The 12987-nt window shown below is 40.5% G+C and overlaps 1 protein-coding gene across 1 annotated transcript; it reads right to left on the bottom strand.

The window, feature by feature from the left end:
• Positions 1-6518: 6518 nt before the first annotated feature.
• Positions 6519-12967, bottom strand: LOC121386023 (GATA zinc finger domain-containing protein 14-like). The gene is made up of 3 exons (XM_041516819.1): positions 12960-12967; positions 9915-11933; positions 6519-9873 (listed from the first exon to the last, which is right to left on the bottom strand). The coding sequence occupies exons 1-3, from the start codon at positions 12965-12967 to the stop codon at positions 8592-8594; spliced, it is 3309 nt and encodes a 1102-aa protein (XP_041372753.1). The 3' UTR covers positions 6519-8591.
• Positions 12968-12987: the final 20 nt, after the last annotated feature.

Here is a 12987-nt window from a genome sequence, read left to right as displayed (position 1 = left end):
TACGATTGGTAATCATTTTAAATAAATATTAAATTTAATATAACTTTTCTGTGGGCCGGGCTTACCCCTCTACCCTTTCCCTTGCCTCTGGGGACTAAATAAATGGGTGTTTTTTTTTTTTTAAATAAATTATAATTTTTGTATTTTTACTTTTAGACTTCCCCATCTAAATTTGCGTTAATTTTAAATAATTATATAGGTGTAGAGTAGGGATTTCTGTATTTCTTTTGGGAACGCATTCAAAATTATTAATGTCGACATAATATATTTACTCTTTTTGACCTCCAGTTTAAAATTTCAAAATTTTATTATAGTTAGGTTTTTCCTGCCCCGAGTCAGACTACCGATTATATCGGAGGACGGACTGGGGATAGGCGTGCTCGAAACCATAGAGGTATGTGAGCACGTTTAAAACATATGTAATCTAAACCTAAAATTTAATATTAATGCATTACTACCTTCATAATTATATTGAACTAATCCAGACATTTAAAATAGCATGACAGGGTGTGTCATTCTCCCTGCTGAAGACAAATGATAGAGCTTTGTGTCCTCCTCCGCCGCCGCCCCCCCCCCCAGCTCTCTCTCTCTCTCTCTCTCTCTCTCTCTCTCTCTAGCTCGCTCTCTCTCTCGCTCGCTCGCTCTCTCCCCTTCCTCCCCCCCCCCTCTCTCTCGCTCTCTCTTCTCTCCCTTCCTTCCATTCCCCCCCCTCTCTCTCTCTCTCTCTCTCTCTCTCTCTCTCTCTCTATCTCTCTCTCTTACTCTCTCTTTCACTCTCTCAAAAATCATACGTTGTAGCACGTATTCCTTTCATTTGGTAAAGAAACAGAAGTAATATAATACAGAGGCGGATCTCGGGGTGGGTGGAAGGGCCCGGCCCATCCCTAAACTTTGCGACAGTTACAATTTTATTATCTACCGTATTAATTTTTTTTTTTTTTTTTTTTTACGATCCACCTCCAAACCCTCCCCAAAGTTCTCTTGTCATTCCGCCTCATGTCCTCATGTCCATTGCCCCCCCCCCCCCCCCTTCCAAATGGATTTTCTGGATCCGCCACTGTAACAGCTTTAAGTAAACAGCAGGAACACTCCTTCAAAATAATTGCAGGTGTTTGTGTGGCGCGGACTTTGTACCAACATTTTAGTCAGCTGACTTCATTACGTGAAGAAAGTCACGAAATTTAAAACCCGAGATCATGAGTAACCGACTAAAATGAAAACATAATTTGCAGTGAGCACTGGCATGAATGAATGAATGTTTAACGACACCCCAGCACGAAAAATACATCGGCTATTGGGTGTCAAACTATGGTAATGCAAATAAATAAAGTGATGATCAACATCAATATAAACATTCAAGGTTTAAACAAAAACAGTGTAAAGAACTGTGCAAAATTACAAATACAAATATCACAGAATTTTACGTACACCGAATCTTACTCTAAACTTCAATTTGTGCTGTATTGGCCATTCTCAAAGAGAATGTTACACCCCTGCACCACGGTGAGGTTACAGTACACGCAGGGGTGAGCACTGGCAAGTGTTTGCACTTTGATTAGTTTGTTGATATATACGTATTCATTAATCTGTCCTGTCCTGATATTTATTTTATTTTAATTTATTTTATTATTATTATTATTATTTTTTTTTTTTTTTTTTTTATTTATTTAATTTTAATTTTAATTTTAATTTTTTAATTTTAATTTTATTTGTTTGTTTGCTTTCTTGCTTTCTTGCTTGATTATTTTATTTTATTTTATTTTATTTATTCATAAATTTAGTACCTAGTTAATGGCGATAGTAGTACTATTACACACACACACACACACACACACACACACACACACACACACAGAGATGAGAAGAGAGAGACAGAGAGAGAGCCTGTGAGCGTGTGAGATGTGTGTAGAGAGAGAGAGAGGGCGAGTACATATGGGGACAAAGAGGTAGGTGAGAGAGAGCGAGATTTTAGGAGTGGGTGACCTGATGTTGCCCTGAGAGAGGGACATAACGAGTCACAGGAGGAGAGAGGATATTATCTTGGGCTAGGGATGGCGAAGTAGACTGGCGTGAGATCCAGGATTATCTTGAGAGGGAGAGAGGGAGTGAAGGGGGGCATGTGTGCGTGTGCATGTATGTGTGTACTACTACCACCTCCCTCAAGTACATAGGGGGAACAAAGAGGTTAGGGGAAGAATCAACCTTCTATTTACAGATTGTAATCCTTCCCACATTACATGGCTGTTGCTGAATGTAAACATACAACATGCACAGGTTGCAATGGAATTTATACTGGCTAAACTGATAGGAACGTAGCACTGGCGTAGCCAGGATTTTTATTTATTGCGGGAGAGGGCAAACCATAGTTGGGGGGCGGGGGGGGGGGGGGCAACCTATACTATGTATGTATGATTTTATAAAATTTTGTACAGCTAAAAAAAAGAAAGAAGAAGGTTTGATTGAGGGGAGGGGCATGGCCTACGTGCCCCCCTCCCCCCTCTCCCACACTCTACGCCACTGGAAGTTAGATAGTACAGATACAAGAGACCACTTCACGAACAGCATTTTAGAGACCCTTTTAGTAGACATTTAGGGATAAGTCGACACACTGAATACATGTGGAAAGAAAGAAAGAAATGTTTTGTTTAACGACGCGCATCAAGCGAACGCTTTACCACTGGGCTACGTCCCCCCCCCCCCCCCATGTGAAAATAGTGAACTATATTTCTATTTTAGTAGGATGGGACGTAGCCCAGTGGTAAATAGCTCGCCTGATACGCGGTCTGTCTAGGATCGATTCCCGTCGGTGGGCCCATTGGACTATTTCTCGTTCCAGCTAGTGCACCACTACTGGTCTATCAAAGGCCATGATTGATATGTGCTATCCTGTCTATGCGATGGTTCATGTAAAAGATTCCTTGCTACTATTGACAAATGTAGCGGGTTTCGTCTCTAAGACTATATGTTAAAATTACCAAATGTTTGACATCCAATAGCCGATGATTAATTAATCGATATGCTCTAGTGGTGTTGTTAAACAAAATCTAATTTTTAGAACTGTACGTAGGCTAATTATAGAGATATAAAATCTAGCCTCGGTTTCTAAAGACACTGAGGGGCGAGACGTAGCCCGTTGATAGCTTTACCACTACATTTTTCATGTTCTATGCAGCATACTTTATCCGCCAAGGGGAGAGACGTAGCCTGTTGATAGCTTTACCACTACATTTTTCATGTTCTATCCAGCATACTTTATCCGCCAAGGGGCGAGACGTAGCCTGTTGATAGCTTTACCACTACATTTTTCATGTTCTATGCAGCATACTTTATCCGCCAAGGGGCGAGACGTAGCCTGTTGATAGCTTTACCACTACATTTTTTATGTTCTATCCAGCATACTTTATCCGCTAAGGGGCGAGACGTAGCACAGTCTTAAAGCGCCCGCTCGGTGCGCGATCGGTCTGGGATCGATCCCCGTCGGTGGGCTATTTTTCATTCCAGCCAGTGCTTCACAACTGGTGTTACAAAGGCCGTGGTATGTACTACCCTGTCTGTGGGATGATGTATATAAAAGATCCCTTGCTGCTAATCGAAAAAAGTAGCCCATGAAGTGGCGACAGCGGGTTTTTTCTCTCAATATCTGTGTGGTCTTTAACCATATGTCCGACGCCATATAACCGTAAATAAAATGTGTTGAGTGCGTCGTTAAATAAAACATTGAGGCGACCAGAAACATCTGGTTTATACAAAACTGATATTGTAATTAAATAAATGCATTTCATAAATACATGTTGTGTGTGTGTGTGTGTGTGTCTGTGTCTGTGTGTGTGTGCGTGTGTCTGTGTGGGTGTCTGTGTGTGTGTGTGTACATATGTGTGTGTGTGTGTCTGTGTGTGTGTGTGTTGTGTGTCTGTGTCTGTGTTGTGTGTGTGTTGTGTGTGTCTGTGTGTGTGTGTGTTGTGTGTGTCTGTGTGTGTGTGTGTGTGTGTGTGTGTGTACAATAGCAGCAAACACTGAACAGTCTCTTTAAGATCTTCAAACATAAGCAACTGCGCGCCCCCCCCCCCCCCCCCCCCCCCCCCCCCCCCACGGCCCCAAATCCTGGAGAAAATCATCAAATTCGGACAAAAACAAAAGAGAAATTCGAGTAAAATGAGCTGACCTGAACGCTTTTCACCATGTATTTTCATTTATTCCACCGGGTAGTTTTTTAATTTTTTATGAACAGTTAAAATTGGGCAAGTGCTGGAGCAAAACCTCAAATTCGGGCAAAAATTATGCAATTATTTGAGCAAAATGTGCTAACCTGATACCATTTTACCATGTATTTCTATCTTTATATCCTAAAAATTAGTTGTAATCCATGTACAAATGCGTAGTGATTCGTTTGCAACCCTCCATAGCTGTTTTGTAGTAATGCTAATATGATTAAAATATTTTTTCCAGATTCGGGCATTTTCGTTTAATTCGGGCAAAAGCCAGCCTGCACCCCCCCCCCCCCCCCGCCGCCCCCCTTACAAAAATGGGAGCCTGTACACCTATAATATTCTATGTCTGAAAAGTATCATCTTAAGTCTTCAAGAGTTATCGCCCCTATCCCACCATTCTTAGATTTTAAACGAGTTCTTCTACCACTAACTCCCGGCTGGTAATCTAATAACGCATAACATATTGTTATGCAAAGGACAGATTTGTGGGATTTTCTGGCCATAAAACACTTTGTAATTCTGACACGGAGTCCCCAAAGAAGAGCTTCCACATTTGTTCATTAGTAGCTCAAGGAATCTTTTACGTGCATTTTCCCAGACAGAACAGCACATACCACGGCCTTTGAGGTACGAATCATGGTGTAGAAAAAGGTTTTGGTTGAAGAATATGACTGTCCAGTCATTTTGAAGTTAAGCAGCAAGTCATATATCTAAATCAACACTTTACAAACCATAGGCAATAAAATAGGCTAGTTTTAAAGTTTATTTTGTTTAACGGCACCACTAGAGCACATTGATTTATTAATCATCGGCTGTTGGATGTCAAACATTTGATAATTTAGACATATTGTCTTAGAGAGGAAACCCGCTAAAAAAAAATGGCCATTAGTAGTAAGGGATCTTTTATATGCACCATCCCACAGACAGGTTAGCACACATCACGGCCTTTGAATTACCAGTCGTAGTGCACTGACTGTATCGATACATAGCCCAATGGGTCCACCGACTGGGATCGATCTTAAACCAACTGCGCAACAAGCGGGCGCGTTACCACTGGGATACGTCCCGCCCCTGATGCTAGATTTGTGCAAATAAATTCATGTTCTATCCAGCATACTTTATCCGCTAAATCGGGGCGGGGTGTAGCCCAGTTGTAAAGCGCTCGCTTGTGCGTGGTCGGTTTGAGATCGATCCGCGTCAGTGGGCCCATTTCTTGGTCCGGCCAGTGCACCACGACTGGTACATCAAAGGCCGTGGTATGTGCTATCCAGTCTTATGTGATGGTGCATATAAAAGATCCATTGCTGCTAATCAAAAAGAGTAGCTCATGATGTGGCGATAGGTTATTTCCTCCCTCAATATCAATGTCGGACGCCATATAATCGTAAATAAAATGTGTCGAGTGCGTCGTCAAACAAACCATTTCCTTCTTATCCGCTAAATCGGAGCAGGATGTAGCCCAGTCGTAAAGCGCACCCCTGATGCGCGGTCGATCTAGGATCGAACCCCGTCGTGTTTCGAGAATAAAACAATAAGTCTTGTTTCATGAATTATTTATTATCAGAAGTAAAAACGACGTGTAACATTCGATTCTTTTGAATTCAAATATCCATCAAGTTGTGTTGTTATCTGCAAATGACGTTAACCAGTTTATGTGTCAAACTAATGGAGCGACAGCTTACTAGTATGTTTGTGTTGTTATAATGAATCAGTCAGTTGTATATTTGTGTTTATTTTTATGGAACAGTCGATGTTATTGTAAACAAATAATATATATCTGCGTTAAAGGCGTACTGTCACGGATTTAAGGACCTTGTTTCTCTAAAAATTGATAATAAATAACAATTGCATTAATTGTTGGAAACCAAATCTAGCTATCGCATCACCTCAACTGAACCATGATTGAGTGAAATCCATGTCATCCCTCTCGGCAATTTTAGTTTTTGAATTATGGACCATTGCCATAATTCAATTATGTTTACAAAATGTCATTAATAAATGGAGTATGGTGATTATGAAGATGGTTGAATAAAGTACATTTAGGGACAAATCAAATTATTTTTGTTCGGGTAATACTTTGTTAGACCACTAAATAAGTCAGTGGTCTCTGACAATATGCCTTTAATGGAACCAGCATACTGTGTGTGTGTGTGTGTGTGTGTGTATGTGTGTGTATATCTGTGTGTATGTGTGTGTGTGTGTGTATGTGTGTGTGAGTATGTGTGTGTGTGTGAGTATGTGTGTGTGTGTGTATATCTGTGTGTGAGTATGTGTGTATGTGTATATGTGTGTGTGTATGTGTGTGTATATCTGTGTGTGAGTATGTGTGTGTGTGTGTGTGTATATATCTGTGTGTGTGTGTGGTGTGTGTGTGTGTGTGTGTGTGTGTGTGTGTGTGTGCATGTGTGTTAGTACAGCAATTAAAAGAAATGTTTCCACTGAAACCACCGAAGTTAGAAGTATATAAAAATATCAACGTTTCTTCAGGAGAAGAAATAAAATAAAGAATAAAAGAAATAAAGTGGTTGGCAAAAACTGTTATATATATAATGTGTGTTAGTGGAACAAACTCTGTAAGTATGTGTTAGGAAAAGCCGAATCCAATTTGTGTGAGTTTACATTTTATATTTTAGTGTTATAGCTTATCGTTTTGTGTTATTGGAACAAATGTTCAGTGTTTGTGTTAGCGAAATGGTCAATCTATGTCTTTGTTCTCTGGAAAAACAAGAGTAGGTGTATGGGAGGATACTTGATTTTTGGGGAAACAAGACGAATAGTCTATCTATATGTGACACTTCAGGCACCTTTGATTGAGGAGAACCATTTGAAGATGCTAAAGTAAAGAACAAAGTAAATAAGAGTCTATATGTATACGATGTTTCAGGCAAATTTGAGAACAATTCGAAGCCCAATGCTTTTAAGGATACCACATTTGGGGACTACGAAAAGATGAGTCTATCTATATAATAATTATATAATGATGTTTCAGGAAAATTTGAGGACAATTTGAAGCCCAATACTTCTAAAGATAGCAGATTTGGGAACAAAGAAAATACTAGTCCATATTTATATTTTTCAGGCAAATTTAAGAACAATTTGAAGCCCAATACTTCTAAGGATACTAGATTTTGGGACCAAGAAAAGACGAGTCTATCTATATAATAATGATGTTTGAGGAAAATGTAAGAACAGTTTGAAGCCCAATGCTTCTAAGGATACTAGATTTGGGGGCAAAGAAAATACTTGATTATCTATATGAGAAATTCCAGACACGTTTGATTAAAAAGAAAAATACGAAGCCCGGTGCTTCTAAGGACACAAGATTTTGTCACACAAAATAGAAGATTCTATCTATATATGTAATTTTGAGAACAATTTGAACCCCATTGCATCCGAGGATATCCGATCTCAGGACAACCTCCCCCCCAAAAAAACAACAACAAACAACAACAAAAAAAAAAACCCAACCCCAAAAACAAAAACAAGAGTCTATCTGTATGTTAAATGTCAGACACCTTTGTATGAGAACAAATACTTAAATCCCAGTGTGTCCGAGGATACTAGATTTGGGGATTACAAAAATGCGAGTATATCTATAAGGATTTGAAGACCAGTGCATCTAAGGATATTAGATGAGGTAAGAAAGAAAAGTCGAGTCTATCTATACAAGATGTTTCAGACATATTTGAGAACAATTTGAAGCCCAGTGCATCTAAGGATATTAAATGAGGTAAGAAAGAAAAGTCGAGTCTATCTATACATGATGTTTCAGACATATTTGAGAACAATTTGAAGCCCAGTGCATCTAAGGATATTAGATGAGGTAAGAAAGAAAAGTCGAGTCTATCTATACATGATGTTTCAGACATATTTGAGAACAATTTGAAGCCCAGTCCATCTAAGGATATTAGATGAGGTAAGAAAGAAAAGTCGAGTCTATCTATACATGATGTTTCAGACATATTTGAGAACAGTTTGAAGCCAAGTGCATCTAAGGATACTAGATGAGGTAAGAAAGAAAAGTCGAGTCTATCTATACATGATGTTTCAGACATATTTCAGAACAATTTGAAGTCCAGTGCATCTAAGGATACTAGATTTTGTAACAAAGAAAAGTCGAGTCTATCTATATATGATGTTTCAGACATATTTGAGAACAATTTGAAGTCTAGTGCACCTAAGGATACTAGATTTGGGGACATATAATATAAAACCCCATTTATATGTGATATTTTGGGCACCTTTGATTGAAAATAACAATTCGAAAACCAGGTGACTCTGGGCCCAAAGAAAATACGAGTTTATATGCATTTGAAGCTCAATGCATCTAAGGATACTATAATTGAGGCCAAAGAAAAAAGTAGTCTATCTATGCGTGAACATTTAGGCCGGTCTGATCGTGGAGAACAATTTGAAGAGACGACAGGTTGTGGAGAACATGACACATTGCTTTCGTTTGTCATCCCAGTCCAGGAACGAAGGGCACGATTCGAGTTTGGCCTTACCCGCTTCACATTTCACATATGTGGAGCACGTATCACAGTGATGGAACGACCCATCAAGAGGCTTACCATTGTGAGTGCAGTCAAGAACGCAGGGTGGCAGTTTGCTTTTCGGTTTTTGGTGTTCGGAATCCTTGGTTTGCTTGCCTTGTTTAGTAGCTTGGCTTTTGGCCGGTATAACGGAATCAGTTCCTCCAGAGGTATTAGCTTTCACTAGCTGACTGCGATATGGAATCGGTTTGAATAAATTCTGCTGGAAAGGGTCGCCCAGAGAATCAATATGTTGGTTGAGGTCGCGGTGCAAACCAGCCATGTTGCTGTAGTTATCGTCGATATTGGGGAAATGGAATCCAGACAGGAAAAGACTGTTACCACGGGTGGCTGGTTGGGGAACCCTCTTAGGAAAACCTCCAAAGCCAGGGAAAGAAAATTGATTGTTCTGTAAATTGCCGAAGTAATTGCGTATATCAGAGGACATCCGCTGGGCCGTGTTTCCGCCATTTTGTCCAGGGTCTGTCTTGTGGAAGTTAGGAATAGTATCAAATGCATGTGGTACAGGAAGTTGACCATTTGGATTCGTGCCATAACCTTGTCCGTTTTGTTGATGCTGAGTTGGGTTTTGATTCGTGCCATAACCCTGCCCGTTTTGTTGATGCCGAGTTGGGTTTTGATTCGTGCCATAACCCTGTCCGTTTTGTTGATGCCGAATTGGGTTTTGATTCGTGCCATAACCCTGTCCGTTTTGTTGATGCTGAGTTGGGTTTTGATTCGTGCCATAACCCTGTCCGTTTTGTTGATGCTGAGTTGGGTTTTGATTAGTGCCATGACCCTGTCCGTTTTGTTGATGCTGAATTGGGATTTGATTTGTGCCATAACCCTGTCCGTTTTGTTGATGCAGAGTTGGATTTTGATTCGTGCCATAACCCTGTCCGTTTTGTTGATGCTGAGTTGGGCTTTGATTAGTGCCATGACCCTGTCCGTTTTGTTGATGCTGAATTGGGCTTTGATTCGTGCCATAACCCTGTCCGTTTTGTTGATGCAGAGTTGGGTTTTGATTCGTGCCATAACCCTGTCCGTTTTGTTGATGCAGAGTTGGGTTTTGATTCGTGCCATAACCCTGTCCGTGTTGTTGATGCAGAGTGGTTTTGATTCGTGCCATAACCCTGTCCGTTTTGTTGTGCAGAGTTGGGTTTTGATTCGTGACCTTGTGCGTTTGTTGAGCAGAGTTGGGTTTTGATTCGTGCCATAACCCTGTCCGTCTTGTTGATGCAGAGTTGGGTTTTGATTCGTGCCATAACCCTGTCCGTTTTGTTGATGTAGAGTTGGGGTTTGATTCGTGACATGACCCTGTCCGTTTTGTTGATGCTGAGTTGGGTTTTGATTCGTCCCATAACCCTGTCCGTCTTGTTGATGCTGAGTTGGGTTTTGATTCGTGCCATAACCCTGTCCGTTTTGTTGATGCAGAGTTGGGCTTTGATTCGTGCCATAACTCTGTCCGTTTTGTTGATGCAGAGTTGGGTTTGGATTCGTGCCATAACCCTGTCCGTCTTGTTGATGCAGAGTTGGGTTTGGATTCGTGCCATAACCTTGTCCGTCTTGTTGATGCAGAGTTGGGTTTGGATTCGTGCCATAACCTTGTCCGTCTTGTTGATGCAGAGTTGGGTTTTGATTCGTGCCATAACCTTGTCCGTTTTGTTGATGCAGAGTTGGGTTTTGATTCGTGCCATAACCCTGTCCGTTTTGTTGATGTTGAATTGGATTATTTTGATTCGTATCATATCCCTGTCCATTTTGTTGATTCTGAATATGATTGTTTTGATTCGTATCATATCCCTGTCCATTTTGTTGATGATGAATTGGATTATTTTGATTCGTATCATATCCCTGTCCATTTTGTTGATTCTGAATAGGTTTATTTTGATTGGTATCATATCCCTGTCCGTTCTGGTGATTCTGAATAGGATTATTTTGATTCGTGTCATATCCCTGTCCGTTTTGATGATTCTGAATAGGATTATTTTGATTCGTATCATATCCCTGTCCGTTTTGTTGATTCTGAATATGATTATTTTGATTCGTATCATATCCCTGTCCATTTTGTTGATGTTGAATTGGATTATTTTGATTCGTATCATATCCCTGTCCATTTTGTTGATTCTGAATAGGTTTATTTTGATTGGTATCATATCCCTGTCCGTTCTGGTGATTCTGAATAGGATTATTTTGATATGTCATATCCCTGTCGTTTTGATGATTCGACTCGTTCTGTCCGTTTTGATTCTGAATAGGATTATTTTGATTCGTGTCATATCCCTGTGTTCCGATTATTTTGATGTCATATCCCTGTCCGTTCTGGTGATTCTGAATAGGATTATTTTGATTCGTGTCATATCCCTGTCCGTTCTGGTGATTCTGAATAGGATTATTTTGATTCGTGTCATATCCCTGTCCGTTTTGATGATTCTGAATAGGATTATTTTGACTCGTATCATATCCCTGTCCGTTTTGATGATTCTGAATAGGATTATTTTGATTCGTGTCATATCCCTGTCCATTTTGTTGATTCTGAATTGGATTATTTTGATTCGTATCGTACCCTTGTCCGTTCTGTTGATGCTGATTATTCTGATTCGGGCCATGACTGTTTGTAGAATCGTACTGGCCACTAGCGGGATTCGAACCGTGGTTAGTATGTGCCGTGTCTGTCGGTCCCGACTGCTGCGGGGTCTGTCCGTCTTGTTGATGCAGAGTTGGGTTTTGATTCGTGCCATAACCTTGTCCGTTTTGTTGATGCAGAGTTGGGTTTTGATTCGTGCCATTACCCTGTCCGTTTTGTTGATGTTGAATTGGATTATTTTGATTCGTATCATATCCCTGTCCATTTTGTTGATTCTGAATATGATTGTTTTGATTCGTGTCATATCCCTGTCCATTTTGTTGATTCTGAATTGGATTATTTTGATTCGTATCGTACCCTTGTCCGTTCTGTTCATGCTGATTATTCTGATTCGGGCCATGACTGTTTGTAGAATCGTACTGGCCACTAGCGGGATTCGAACCGTGGTTAGTATGTGCCGTGTCTGTCGGTCCCGACTGCTGCGGGGTCTGGGTGGGAGAGAAGTAGCTGAACTGGTATCGCGACCCATCGGGCATGGTGATGAAGCCTTTCTTTGCTCCGTTCACATCAGCACCAGCTGCATGGGCAGAACCAGACGGCGCCAAGCTGAAATATCAGTTTCAGAAACAATTATAATTATAAATAGACAGTTACTAGAATGATCGCCTGATCTAGAGTAGAACCTCGTCGATGAAGCCATTTGGGCTATTTTACGTTAAGGCCGTGGTATGATTTGTTTTTTTAATGCATCGTTAAATAAAAATGTCTACATATCTGTTTGCACTATATACAGCAAGGTGCCCAATTTGAATAGTTTAAAGTTTATTTCTGTTTAACGACACCAATAGAGCACATTGATTTATTAATCATCGGCTATTGGATGTCAAAGAGTTTGAAAAGAGTATTAGGGAAACACTTGTATTTGTATATTATTCGTAACTAGAATTTGGTAATATCAATCGACCAACCAACCAACCAAACAACCAATTACTCTGAGAATTCTAAATTTGAGAATGTGTTCGAACCGTTCTCAAGACAGTATTTTAATATCTTTGTTTGTGCTAGTCAAGCCTGTGAGAGAGAGAGAGAGAGAGAGAGAGAGAGAGAGAGAGAGAGAGAGAGAGAGAGAGAGAGAGAGAGAGAGAGAGAGAGAGAGAGAGAGAGAGAGAGAGAGACAGACAGACAGACAGACAGACAGAGTGGAGAAAGAAAAAAGTGAGTGAGAGACAGAAGGGAGAAAGAGAGAAGTAGAGACGGAGACAGAGAGAGAGAGAGAAAGAGAGAGAGGGAGACAGACAGACAGACAGACAGACAGGCAGACATACAGAGAGAAAGAGACAGAGAGAGAGAGAGGGAATGAGAGAAGGAGACAGACAGACAGACAGACAGGCAAAGAGAGAGACAGACAAACAGAGAGAGAAAGACAGACAGAGAAACAGAGAGACAGACAGACAGACAGTGGAGAAAGAAAAAAGAGAGTGAGAGATAGAAGGGAGAAGTAGAGAGAGAGAGAGAGAGAGAGAGAGAGAGAGAGAGAGAGAGAGAGAGAGAGAGAGAGAGACAGACAGAGACAGACAGAGACAGATATACGTGTATTATGGCATGGAGAGAGATTCGTACAAAATGCATAACCGGAACATTTTCACTTACCCACAGACGG

The sequence above is a fragment of the Gigantopelta aegis genome, chromosome 12 (genome assembly GCF_016097555.1).
Source record: "Gigantopelta aegis isolate Gae_Host chromosome 12, Gae_host_genome, whole genome shotgun sequence".
NCBI lineage: Eukaryota > Metazoa > Mollusca > Gastropoda > Neomphalida > Peltospiridae > Gigantopelta > Gigantopelta aegis.
This window is presented reverse-complemented; position numbering and strand designations above follow the sequence as displayed.

Bases quoted from the DNA above. Each gene is read 5' to 3' on its own strand.
- LOC121386023 (XM_041516819.1), bottom strand. The intron at 9,874-9,914 runs GTCACGAATCAA...CAAAACGGACAG, and splicing joins CTGCTCAACAAACGCACAAG to GGTTATGGCACGAATCAAAA.